The following is a 14559-nucleotide window of genomic DNA, read 5'->3' on the forward strand; positions in this document are numbered from 1 at the left end:
CGTAATTTCAATCCTTTAAGGACAGGATTGTGTGCAGAACTAATCCCCACTTCGTACCAAAAGTAGTAACTGAATTCCATATAAATTAACGGAAGAAGCTAGACTTCAACTTATAGATTTCAGAAGCGCCCTAAACTTCTACATCTACAGGACCATCGGTAGCAGACCATCAGGGTAACTTTTTATCTCCTTTAACCTCTTACTCCCCCCTGTTCCGTGGGCGGAACATGGTGCTGCAATTACACATTATATTTCAAAAATCATCTGTAATATTATTACAAAAGCAAAACAGAAAAAAAAACTGACTCAATATCGTCAAACAGTGAAGGAATTTTTTGATTTCGCCATTTCACTGCTGAGATATTCCCTTCGCAATTCAAAAACAACTCTGATAGACTAGCTGTGCGTTTCGCTGCTGTGGCCTTACATGTATTTGTGCATGGTGAAATCTCCCTGATCACTGCAGGAGAGGTCACAAGCTGTCCAATCATACCTTGACTTTGTTTGTAGTCTAACCCATTGAAGAGTAATCAATGTGCGTATGTAAACAAGACATATTTGCAAGCGAGAGCGCAGCATTACGCAGATAGGATCAAGGTTTCACCGTTTTCTGATCATTTTTCAATTTGTAAAATTTATAAAATTGAACGAAATGGCAAGCAGTGTTCCAAAGCATCCCAAAGAAGTCAATTCAGTCTTTTTGAAGTTTTGGAGGAGATGGATAAAAGTGAAAGTGACAATGAAAATTATCAACTTTCTGGGTTGGAGAGCGCTGATTCAGCATCTGTGAAGGAGCATTTGAAGATGGATTGGAGCCTCTTCAGGATTTGTAAGTATAATGGATCCACACTACATTTATTATTATTATTATTATTATTATTATTATTATTATTATTATATTATGCATAATTTTCAATATCCATTTGTACTGTAAATGTTATTAGAAAATGCAACCATCTGACTCTCAAGGGGCACACAGAAATATTTTTCTTTTTTTTAAACAATTTTTATTACATAGTAAAGAGCAACACCATGTCTCATCTGTGCTGTGCTGCTGTATACGGTCCCTGTTCTTTACGATGCAATACAAATTGCAAGAAGTAATTGTTGCTTCCCGGCCGTCTTTATTATTTTCTCATTGATGTTCATTGATTTGGATTATTGCATGGGAGTGTTTAGCAAAAATTTTTATATTTCCATGATTACAAGGAGTGATGCTACTCACCTAGAGACAGTGTAGGTTTCTAAGCCATTCAAGATAAGCTGTCTGCCTGCTCCAACAATCATTCACTCAGTTCCTTTGTTTGCCACATGTCAATCAAAGTAAAGATGAAAGGAACTGAGGTGTTTTCAGTCTGGCAGCCTGATTTAGAGCAGCAAAGGTGTCTGCACTACTATTATTATTATTATTATTGTAGACATTTAGCAGACGCCTTTATCCAATGATCAACATATGTTCACCTGTTAGCAGTAATTGAATGGGTGTAACCACTTTATTTTGAAAAAAAAAAAATCTCATTATTTTGCTTCTTGACATTTACATACTTTCAAGCAAGTAACAAAAATACAGTCAGGTACTGAAAATTCAGAGCTACAAAACAATCTCAGTAGCAACATTCTCCTGCACAAACACACAGTTATGTGAGAGCAATGTGCCTGACAGTTGTGGCATATGAACTAAGAGTATTTGTCATGCATACTCATCATGGATACATTTCGGGCACCCCAAAGCTCTCCAAAAAGGCCACCTTTTGAATGAAATATTGGACAAATAAGTAAAAAAGAGGATTATAAAATCTAATTAATTTGGCAATATATAGCATGTGAGGTGCCAGAACTTGCTCAACAAACTAGTGTATGACTGGCCATAAAGATTTACACAATATTCATTTTTGGAGAGGTTTGGGGATCCTTGGGCCTAGCTTTGTAAAAACTCATGTAGAATTTGATCCCTTTATTCAATCAGTTTTAAAAAAATCTGTCTCTTTTCATGTGCTACAAGGTGAAAATATGAAGATAGAATATAAACAAATGAAATGCGTTTCTTGTTTTTTATGGTTTTTTTTTTTTTTTTTGGATATCTCCTTCCAGTGTGGTACTGAGTAAGACATATCAAATCTGAGATTTTAGTCCTAATGGCCAGGGGGTTACCTTGAATTCAAGCCCTGAACCATGCCTGTGCTGTCTATACTTTGGAAGATAATGTGATTTATTTAAGGCCATAGCCCTCCAGGTGGAAATTGTCTGTGGGAGGCTGGGGGTTTAGCAGGTTAATTCACCTGTCTCTAAACAGACGATTTCACGCTAGATAACATCATCCATTGAGTTCTGTTACAGGCTTGACAGTAAAGCAGTTCCAAAACCAATCAAAGCACACTCTGTAAGGGGAGTGGCTACTACAAAATTAAAATCTGTTTCGATTCAGGACATCTGCAATGCCGCCACTTGGGCATCTTTTGACACTTTCATCAAGCACTACAACTGCAATATTTCTTGCTCTTAGCCTAACTTTTCTTCTCCAGTTTTATCTGTGGTTTCTTCTACTAGGATCTAACATACCACCCTTCAGTCTACATACTTTGGTATAGTTCACATTGTGTGGAGTTCATCAGACAAGGTAAGAATACGAAGATTACCTGTAATATGGTTTCTTCATTGGATGATGAACTCCACACACCTATATCCCACTCTCCTGTTCCCCCTCTATTTTTCATTTCTATTTTTGGTTTGTTTACTTTATTGAAATTTTGCCAACCTGACAAGGATATGAGGTGGATTTTATGGAGGAGGAGCACGCTACTAGTGCATATAAGGATTAAAAAGGTTCTCTGGGAAAGAGATATGGTTCTTTCTCCTGACCCTGGTGACATGGAGACCAGGAGGTTCACGTTGTGTGGAGTTCATCATCCAATGAAGAAACCATATTACTGGTAATCTTCGTATTGTACCAATCGCTTAGATTTTGAGCTCCGGCCCTCTTCAGTTCCTGTTTGGAAGCACATCAAAACAAACCATAATCCTTAGTACCGTACTGAAGCTTGATATCAGCTAGTCACCAACTTTGTTCCGCTACTTTTTTCGTTACAATTGGTATTAATTTAGTATGCAGCTGGGGATGACCCCGAGATAGTACGGTACTAACTGATATGCAACTTACTAACTCTGCAAGTTCATTGCAATTGACCCATCAAGTTTCTCATAACTGTGTCCACTGACTATTACCAAAGCGTCCGTTTTATCCACTAGATGTCGCAGTTGCCCATTAACCCTTAAAATGCCAGTCCTTTCAAATTCCTGACTCCAGGAAGTCTCTTTCCAGTATAATACATGTCCAGTATAATAAAATTAATCAAGTCCCTTTGAAGCTTGGAGAAGATGACATTTTCTTGTGGTCTATCATATCATTACAGTGATTATCATCCGAACAAACAAAATTATAAAATTCTTGTAATTTTATCAAATTTATACTTGAGCAACATGACAATTGTCAGTCTAAGTCACTGAGTTCAGAAGAAATTTTTTAATTTGACAGTATATGCACCAAGTTTTTAAATTTCTGGTGAGTGCCCAGAACAAACATGAGTATAAAAATACACCTATTGTAGTTTGTATATTAATAAATTATGTTGTTTTACTATAAAATAATACATATATTTTACTTATTTAACATTGATGTTAATTCGAGAACGTTTACTTTCATAAAAGAAAGTGCTATTAAATGCATTAGTATAAAAAAACAAAATTGCTAACGTTACTTGGAAGCATTTGTTTCCTTTACTTGTGTGGCGATTAAGAGAATGTACATTTTTTTGTTTGTTTTTTTAAATACCATTTATAATAACATCCTGAGTTTTGCATATCGCTGCTTTTATGCTGACAGTTTAACAAAATAAACTGCCTATCCTTCCATTAAGTTAACTCATTTACGCAACTACCCTTTTTTTTTTTTTTTTACAATAGCAACACCATGGGATCACACACACACACACACACACACACACACACACACACACACACACACATATATAGGGTTCTGAGCATGCGCTTATTTTTCCCCATGTGGTGCATAGGCTGCAGTATAATGCTCATCATGTCTTTACTGAAGTTAAAATAAAGAAGCAACACAGTTGTTTAGGCTATATTACATATGTGCATGATTGTGTTTTTTTTTTTGTTTGTTTTCTTTTTAGAATTACATTCAATTTACGTTAAAAAAAAAAAATCTTGTCAAAATGCTTAATAGTCAAAAGTTCCACTTTGCTACAGTAATTTTACAGTGAGCAAGCATTTTTTTTTAAAATTTTACAAAGAACAATATTTGTGTTTTTATGTTAGAAAACCAGCCATGCTTTGCCAGTGTACAACTTATTATCACAATGCTGTATGTTTTTGCTGTATGGAATTAACCCGGCCCGGCTAGAGTGTACCTGATTTTTGGGAGAAGAGGCTTTGGGTTTTCCAATGTCAGACAGAGACATGGCGGGGCGGCTGGCCCTGTGCAACTCAGCCAGATCCTGCATGATCGAGTTCAACGCTTGCTGCTCATCTGTACAAAAAACAGGAAATCAAACAGGAGAGGTTCGACACACAGACACAATCACTATCTTTTGAACCTCTTGAATCCCAATGAAATATTTCAATGTCATTGAAAACTTGGCATCAGTCCAGAGGAGCTTGCTACAGAAACTTACTCCAGGTGTATTAGCAAGCTATCCACTCCCCACCAAAGCAATATATGAAAGTAGCACACCTCCTAAATAACAAATGACTATTTTGCACAAAATCTCTCAGGAGATAGATACACACTGTGTTAGGGATGACTGAGGCATGGCAAGCAATCATGATGATCTGTCTGACAATTACTGGACTTCGAAACCAAGACAGATTTTCAGTGTAGCATGCAATCTAATTTTCTGCATCAATTTCTACATAATTATCTAATAAATCACCATAATTACGGAAACCACTACCGTCACCAGTATTAAAAAGGACTAGGACTGTCTAGTTGTCTTTGCGTAAAATATAAAAATGAAGTGACACATACATACTAGTGCCTCCATCAGAAATATGCATCCCCAGTGAGGGATAATGAGACAGTAAGGGAGACTTGGTTATTACATGCTTAAAGGATATCGGTGGTATTTGTTCTTACATCGCTACAGTAATTTAGTGACTATAAAGAAGGATTTATTCCTATTCAATGGAACATTCATCTTACCCATACTGGCAGCAGGCTGACTGACCCAGGCTTAAGGAAAATAGGTTTCTCCCATCAGCAATCTCTTTTCTACCTAGGAGACAGAATACAGTTTGTAAATGAGGTAAAAAGATTCAAAGTTCACTGTTAGTGCCACATTTGCATGATATACAGTAGGCCTATACAATGTTATTAAGCCTGATGCTCTTAATTGTACTTTAATTCTTGAAGTTTTTTTTTTTTTTCTGTATACAACTCTAAGTCGCTCTGGGTAAGGCCGTCTGCTAAGAAATAAAAAAAATTAAAAATAAATACATAAATAAATAAATAAATAATAATATTCAGATATGAGCATATGGTCTGCATATAGGAGAGTAAACAAGTTAAAAACAATGCGGCAGTCAAACTGTCTCATAGTGTGCTGTCCCTTTCATGGAGAAATCTAGTCACATGATCTTAATATGGGAGCAGGTCAATGAGGAGGTCTCTGAGAAACAATAGTGGTTGTGGCAGTGGCAGCTTTCAGCTTTGTACAATTAATAATAAAACCATGACGTTCAAACGACCACAAATTACCACAATTGTGTCACAGGACAAAGGAAGGATAATGCGTGCAGCCTTTCAGTAAAAATACAACAAAATACAGTGGGATTTGCATGTTCCTATCCCTGCACTGAGATAAAATCATGCCGTCTGCCGCGACGGTGTATCATGGCAGCAATTGCCAATTTTCAGAAAACATTGAATCAGCAGCACTTCATTATTCCTGCCACTAGGCCAATAGCAGCATGTGGTCTTTCATTATTGAATGTTCTTGGGAGACAAAACCCTAAACAATGGTGTGCAGCTAAAAAATGTAGACACAAAGTCACAGTGAAAGTTTAATTGACAGTTATTTATTTTTGGTTTCTATCCAGTCACGTCACAGCTTAATATTAAAAACAAAATGCCCGTCCCCATGTAATAATGAATGAGCAACAACTGGATCCATATATCTACTGTATATTTATGTATATGTTATTGTTTGGGTTTTGTATTTTTTTTTTTGGGGGGGGGGGGGGGGGGTTGTGTTCAAATGTGTATTATTTGAATGTGGCCTACATTAATGTTGCATGTGGAGGTCTGCTCTGTACGATAAAATGTCAGATGAAAATGTGTAGTCTAAAATAAAAAATGTCAGAGTTCTATACTCAAGCCAGCACATTCAGTATTAATGAAAATGTATGATTTCGTTGCTGTCAGATTACACCGTGTAACAATTTTTTTTTTTTTTTTTGGTTCCTGGGTAGTGAGTGTTATTTCCTAATTGCTTATGCCTCAAAAGTATAGAAAATGGCTATTATTCCCCACAAACTTTGCTTTTGTGACCAGGACAGTGATATTTTGAAATTTACCTATTTTCCAGAACATTCCAGATACATTCAGTGCTGAGTAAACTTGGAGTAACTGCTAGAACTTTCTAGAACTTTCCAGTAATATAAATAGTAGTATAAATACAGGGGCCTTAAGCCCACCAGTTCAGTTTAGTTCCAGCTGCCTAAGTGGATACATATCTGCATTTTTCTGAGATGGCATCAAGAGGCTGCAAGCATCCGGCAGACGCATTTTGCTATGTCTGCGGCCAATTTATCAAGACAAGAGCGAAAAAGTACTCCGTGAAAGCATCTGCTAAGATGTGTGAGGCCTACAAGGCATATTTCGGCATGCCTGTCGGGGATTAAGACAAACCCTGGGCACCTCATTTCACCTGCGAGCACTGCAAAAAAAACTCTGGAAGGTAAGATGGACAATTGTTGCTTGGAATTTTATGTTACAAAATTTGTTAAAATTTTTAAAATTGTAAAAGTTTTTAATTTTAAAATGTTTTACAATTTTCAATGTTATTGAAAAAATATATCATATATGAAAAATGTTGCGAGAATCTCTTACACATCAGTCATGGGTGAAATAAATGTATTTTTGTAGGATGGTACAGAGGGGAAAAGAGAGCCATGAAGTTCGCTATCCCAAGAATTTGGCGGGAACCCACTGACCACTCAAGCAACTGCTACTTCTGCATGGTGGACCCTTCCAAACGTCGGACTGGCAAGAATGCACCTGCTATCATGTATCCGGAACTTCCTTCATCCATCGCCCCGGTGCCACACTGCCATGAGCTCCCCGTACCCACTCCTCCGGAGAGCGAGCAGCCGTCTTTAGAAGAGAGCAGCAAGTCAGAGAGCGAGGAAGACGTTGTAGATCCAGATGACAATTTCAGAGGTGGAGCTGAGGAGAGAAACTCATACTACCCCAACCAAAAAGACCACAACGACTTGATTAGAGATCTTGGTCTCACCAAGTCCAATGCCGAGCTTTTGAAGTCTAGGCTCAAGCAGTGGAACTTGTTGGATGAAAGTGTGCAAGTCACAGAGGAAGCGTCGCCAACCTTTTTCCAGCTTCTTCACCCGTCAAGATGGGCTCTGCTTCTGCCACAATGTGACCAGTCTGTTCGAGGCAATCGGAATCGCCTGTAACCAGAATGAGTGGCGCCTCTTCATTGACAGCTCATCCAGGAGCCTCAAAGCCGTGCTGCTCCATAACGGTAACAAGTACCCGTCTCTTCCCCTGGCTCACTCGGTGCACCTCAAAGAGGATTACAGCAGCATGAAGACCTTGCTGGACGCCTTGAAGTATGATGAGTACGGCTGGGAGGTCATAGGAGACTTCAAAATGGTGGCATTCCTAAGGCGCACTACCACAGGTGGGACTGGCCACAGCGGACCAAGTTCTCTGTGGGGAGGAACAACGTCAAGTGGGAGCCACTGGTGGACCCCCGGAAGGTGCTGATGCCACCACTGCACATCAAATTGGGCCTTATGAAACAATTTGTCAGAGCTCTAGATAAGGAGTCGGCAGCCTTCAAGTACCTTCAGGACTTCTTCCCTAAGCTGTCTGAGGCAAAGGTCAAAGCCGGTGTCTTCGTCGGACCACAGATAAAGAAGATCCTGGAGTGCAATGAATTCCACAAGAAGCTCACTAGTAAGGAGAAAGCAGCTTGGAACAGCTTTGTCGCTATGGTTCGGGGCTTCCTGGGCAATCACAAGGCCGAAAACTATGTGGAGCTGGTTGAGACTCTGGTGAAGAACTACGGCACAATGGGCTGTAGGATGTCCCTCAAAGTCCATATCCTTGATGCTCATCTTGATAAATTCAAGGAGAACATAGGAACGTACTCGGAGGAGCAAGGCGAGCGCTTCCACCAGGATATACTGGACTTGAACGCCGCTACCAAGGACAGTATAACGAGAACATGATGGGAGACTACATTTGGGGGCTGATTCATGAAAGTGATTTACAGTATAATCGTAAATCTCGGAAAAACTACTCACTTCTAAATCTTTTGTAGTCATTTTTGTATTACTTTAGTATAAATACATGTTAATTTGGATTCATATGTTGTTTTTTTCTGACTTTATGTGAACGAAAAGACACAAATTCGCCCGTTTTCTCATTGGAAATAGTGATATTTCAAAATATCACTGTCCTGGTCACAAAAGCAAAGTTTGTGGGGAATAATAGCCATTTTCTATACTTTTGAGGCATAAGCAATTAGGAAATAACACTTAAGAACATAAGAACATAAGAAAGTTTACAAACGAGAGGAGGCCATTCGGCCCATCTTGCTCGTTTGGTTGTTAGTAGCTTATTGATCCCAAAATCTCATCAAACAGCTTCTTGAAGGATCCCAGGGTGTCAGCTTCAACAACATTACTGGGGAGTTGATTCCAGACCCTCACAATTCTCTGTGTAAAAAAGTGTCTCCTATTTTCTGTTCTGAATGCCCCTTTTTCTAAACTCCATTTGTGACCCCTGGTCCTTGTTTCTTTTTTCAGGCTGAAAAAGTCCCTTGGGTCGACACTGTCAATACCTTTTAGAATTTTGAATGCTTGAATTAGGTCGCCACGTAGTCTTCTTTAGAACATAAGAACATAAGAAAGTTTACAAACGAGAGGAGGCCATTCGGCCCATCTTGCTCGTTTGGTTGTTAGTAGCTTATTGATCCCAAAATCTCATCAAGCAGCTTCTAGAAGGATCCCAGGGTGTCAGCTTCAACAACATTACTGGGGAGTTGATTCCAGACCCTCACAATTCTCTGTGTAAAAAAGTGTCTCCTATTTTCTGTTCTGAATGCCCCTTTTTCTAAACTCCATTTGTGACCCCTGGTCCTTGTTTCTTTTTTTCAGGCTGAAAAAGTCCCTTGCGTCGACACTGTCAATACCTTTTAGAATTTTGAATGCTTGAATTAGGTCGCCACGTAGTCTTCTTTGTTCAAGACTGAACAGATTCAATTTTTTTAGCCTGTCTGCATATGACATGCCTTTTAAGCCCGGAATAATTCTGGTCTTATTCTCTTCTTTGCACTCTTTCTAGAGCAGCAATATCTTTTTTATAGCGAGGTGACCAGAACTGAACACAATATTCAAGATGAGGTCTTACAAGTGCATTGTACAGTTTTAACATTACTTCCCTTGATTTAAATTCAACACTTTTCACAATGTATCCGAGCATCTTGTTAGCCTTTTTTATAGCTTCCCCACATTGCCTAGATGAAGACATTTCTGAGTCAACAAAAACTCCTAGGTCTTTTTCATAGATTCCTTCTCCAATTTCAATATCTCCCATATGATATTTATAATGTACATTTTTATTTCCTGCGTGCAGTACCTTACACTTTTCTCTATTAAATGTCATTTGCCATGTGTCTGCCCAGTTCTGAATCTTGTCTAGATCATTTTGAATGACCTTTGCTGCTGCAACAGTGTTTGCCACTCCTCCTACTTTTGTGTCGTCTGCAAATTTAACAAGTTTGCTTACTATACCAGAATCTAAATCATTAATGTAGATTAGGAATAGCAGAGGACCTAATACTGATCCCTGTGGTACACCGCTGGTTACCACACTCCATTCTGAGGTTTTTCCTCTAATCAGTACTTTCTGTTTTCTACATGTTAACCACTCCCTAATCCATGTACATGTGTTTCCTTGAATCCCAACTGCGTTCAGTTTGAGAATTAATCTTTTGTGCGGGACTTTGTCAAAAGCTTTCTGGAAATCTAAATAAACCATGTCATATGCTTTGCAATTATCCATTATCGATGTTGCATCCTCAAAAAAATCAAGCAAGTTAGTTAGGCACGATCTCCCTTTCCTAAAACCATGTTGACTGTCTCCCAGTACCCTGTTACCATATAGGTAATTTTCCATTTTGGATCTTATTATAGTTTCCATAAGTTTGCATATAATAGAAGTCAGGCTTACTGGTCTGTAGTTACCTGGTTCAGTTTTGTTTCCCTTTTTGTGGATCGGTATTACGTTTGCAATTTTCCAGTCTGTCGGTACCACCCCTGTGTCAAGAGACTGCTGCATGATCTTGGTTAGCGGTTTGTAAATTACTTCTTTCATTTCTTTGAGTACTACTGGGAGGATCTCATCCGGCCCAGGGGATTTGTTTATTTTAAGAGCTCCTAGTCCCTTTAACACTTCTGCCTCAGTTATGCTAAAGTTATTTAAAACTGGATAGGAACTGGATGACATGTGGGGCATGTTGTCAGTATCTTCCTTTGTAAAAACTTGTGAAAAGTAATCATTTAACATATTTGCTATTTTTTTTTCTTCCTCTACGATTTTGCCATTTGTATCTCTTAAACATTTAATCTCCTCTTTGAATGTTCTCTTGCTGTTGTAATATTGGAAAAACATTTTGGAATTGGTTTTAGCTCCCTTAGCAATGTTCATTTCTATTTCTCTCTTGGCCTTTCTAACTTCCTTTTTGACTTGCATTTGCAGTTCTGTGTACTCTTTCTGTGTACTTTCTTTTTGGTCCTTTTTTAATGCTCTGTAAAGTGCCTTTTTTCGCTGAATATTTTTTTAATTGATCTATTAAACCATTTTGGCAATTTAGTTTTACATTTAGATTTGTCTACTTTAGGGATATAATTGTTTTGCGCCTCTAGTACTACATTTTTGAAGAACAACCATCCTTCTTCTGTGGGTGTTTTCTCTATTTTACTCCAATCTACTTCTGTTAGTCTCTGTTTCATACCTTCATAGTTTGCTTTTCTAAAATTGTAAACCTTAGCTTTAGTCTTTACTTTTGAGGATTTAAAAAACACTTCAAATGAGACCATGTTGTGGTCTGAGTTTGCCAGTGGTTCTCTGACCTCTGTTTTAGTTATTCTATCTTCGTTATTTGAAAAGACTAAATCAAGGCATGCCTCCCCTCTAGTGGGTGCCTTCACAAATTGTGTTAGGAAGCAGTCATTTGTCATTTCCACCATTTCTATTTCATCCTTCGCGCTACCCACCGGGTTTTCCCATTTTATTTGGGGGAAGTTGAAATCCCCCATTAGTATGGCTTCTCCTTTGCTACACACATTTCTAATGTCATTGTATAACAGATTATTTTGCTCACCGTCTGAATCTGGCGGTCTATAGCATGCTCCTATTATTATGCCTTTTGAATTTTTGTCTGTTATTCTGACCCATATTGATTCGGTTTTATTTTCTTTGTCCAGGTTTAACACCTGGGCTTCAAGACTGTTTCTTATGTATAGCGCTACCCCTCCTCCTCGTCTGTCCTGCCTGTCTTTCCTATACAGTGTATACCCACAAATATTATATTCGTCCCCATCACTCTCAGATAACCACGTTTCTGTAACACCTATCACATCATAGTTACCTGTTAGTGCAGTAGCTTCAAGTTCTAGAATTTTGTTTCTGATACTTCTAGCATTTAGATAAATACATTTAATGGTTGTCTTACCTGAGTTGTTGTTCTTGTTTTGTTGCGGTCTCCCTTCTGTTTTTTTGTTGATTTCTCCCCCCTTCCTTTCTAGTTTAAATGCTTCCGAACCTGCTCGAGGATCTTTTCTCCGAGTAGACTAGTTCCCTTGTTATTTAAATGCAGTCCATCCCGTCTATACAGATAGTCCTTTGTTCAAGACTGAACAGATTCAATTTTTTTAGCCTGTCTGCATATGACATGCCTTTTAAGCCCGGAATAATTCTGGTCGCTCTTCTTTGCACTCTTTCTAGAGCAGCAATATCTTTTTTATAGCGAGGTGACCAGAACTGAACACAATATTCAAGATGAGGTCTTACTAGTGCATTGTACAGTTTTAACATTACTTCCCTTGATTTAAATTCAACACTTACTTACTACCCAGGAACAAAAATTGTGTTACATAGTGTTATAATAATTAAAAAAAAAAAAACAAGCTTAAATATAAAATTGAAACAATTAAAAACAAAAAAACAAAAAAAGGTACTCGATAGTTTTACCAGGAAATTTGCATCTTCTAAAAACGACGTATAGGACCTATTTTGCACTGGCAGAAGGAGACAGTACATACTACTTAATTTTAAGTTTAAAATGTTATTGTTTTGTTTGTTTTCTTTTTATATAATAAACAAAGCAATTTGATATTTTACAAGCACAATAAGCCACTCAAGGGTGTGCAGCAAGACATACCTTATTGCACTTTATAAAGGTGTATGAGAGGGCCATGTCTTACAGCACAACTTCTTGTGGGTTACTGCTTACTTACCTAACTGTAACTTACATTTTTTTTTTATTCATGAATACTCATTAACACTATTTTTCGTTGAGAAGTAATTGCCTGGGACAGTAAAAAATCTAGACGGACAAGTTTTAAGCTTTACTCGGTGGTCCGTAGGGCAAGTGCTTCTCTACCCTTGCCCCTCAGTGTGGAATGACCTCCCACGGTTATCAGGACTGCTTAGTCCCTGACCATCTTCCGGCGCCTCCTCAAGACACATCTGTTCAGATAACATCTGTAAACCTCACAACTCCTGACTATACTGCACTACATGACACCCAATTACACCTGAACTTGCATCAGCTTGTACAGGTACAATTTGGGTCTCCAACACTTGGGTACCAAAAGTGGGAACACAGGGTCAAAACTTAAAAATGACTTTAATTATCAACTGTGCAAGGTATCATCAATCAATCTTTCCTTTATATAGCGCCTTTCATAGTGGACCACCATCACATAGGTATGAATTTATATAACTATATGTCTTACAATAATAAAATTATCATATTCAATTGACAGTTTTATTCAATGACCACCCTACTATTCGTATATAACACTGACACCAAAAAGCAGGTGTGTGATGAGTCAAAGGGGTTTCGGTCTGTGATTCAGCCTCCCGACAGTAGAAGGTATCAAACCAATTTCCCTTACCAAGATCTCGTGACCATGACGAAAGTCATCTTTATGAGGGGCGGCACCTTGGTGAGGGGCGGAAGTACGAGTATGTAAATTCCAGCCATTGGAGTCAAGTGAATGATAAGGACGCTTGTCAGTTGGGGATTGTTGTTCCACTGACTACAGAGGCGGGACGTTGCATACTAAAGGGAACGTACTACTGTGTTAGGGGTCGGTCCGAAGGAAAATAGGCGGAGTATCGGGCGGAGGGAGAGACCAAAGTTGAGCAGTGGGGTTTTTGAACATTTTACTAATATTTCTTTTGTCCTTTTTTTTGTTTATGTCCGGGGACACCGGGAAGACGAATAAGGACGGTTTTCACTACCTGTTTTGGAATTATTACTCCAGCACCCCCTCCCTCATGCCGTTTTGTTTTCTTTTGTTATTTGTTTTTTTTGTTATGTATAGAAAATAATAATAAATCAATTTATTTTTGTACACACAAATTATTGTCTGGACATTCCATTAATACACTCTTGCCTCACAAGGTGCTTTTCATAATTAGAATGACAACTATAATACACTGCACACTATGTCCAAAAAGAAGACTTTTATGGATTGCTTAGTTACATTTAGCAAAATATAATGTGAATTATGTTTTACATCCTCAAACATGCAATGCATGGAACTGTCTCAATATTTACCTCATTCAACATTGTGTTATTATACAGAAATACAACTGGAACTTACTCATTTTTGGAATTTAAATATCATTTTATTGTCCTAATATTTACCTGTCTTGAAAGGGTTTTTTTTTTTTTTTTTTAATTTAGTCGTTGCCAATTATTTCTATTTTTTTATTTTCTCCCAATTTGAAATGGCCAATTATTATTTATTTATGCTCGGCTCACCGCTACCACCGCTGTGCTGACTCGGGAGTGGCGAAGACGAACACACGCTGTCCTCTGAAGTGTGTGCCGTCAGCCGACCGCTTCTTTACACACTGCGGATTCACCATGCAGCCGCCCAGGAGCTACAGCGTAGGAGGTCAACGCAGCTCACGGGCAGCTAAAAGGCAAGCCTACAGGCCAGACTACAGGGATTGCTGGTGCGCAGTGAGCCGAGGACACCCTGGCCGACCTAGACCCC

The 14559-nt window shown here is 38.4% G+C and overlaps 1 protein-coding gene across 2 annotated transcripts in view; it reads right to left on the reverse strand.

Moving 5' to 3' along the window:
• Positions 1-14559, reverse strand: part of LOC121322029 (mitogen-activated protein kinase kinase kinase 2) — a 145059-nt gene that overhangs the window by 102726 nt on the left and 27774 nt on the right. Inside the window, exons 2-3 of one of the 2 annotated variants that reach the window (XM_041261470.1) lie at positions 5219-5287; positions 4428-4546 (exon numbers count right to left, since the gene is read on the reverse strand). In XM_041261470.1, the coding sequence (XP_041117404.1) occupies positions 4428-4546; positions 5219-5222 (123 nt within the window). In that variant the 5' untranslated portion in view covers positions 5223-5287. Of the gene's footprint in view, positions 1-4427; positions 4547-5218; positions 5292-14559 lie in introns of both variants that reach the window. The other variant, XM_041261468.1, reaches the window with a different exon arrangement.

The sequence above is a fragment of the Polyodon spathula genome, chromosome 10 (assembly GCF_017654505.1).
Source record: "Polyodon spathula isolate WHYD16114869_AA chromosome 10, ASM1765450v1, whole genome shotgun sequence".
Taxonomy (NCBI): Eukaryota; Metazoa; Chordata; class Actinopteri; order Acipenseriformes; family Polyodontidae; genus Polyodon; species Polyodon spathula.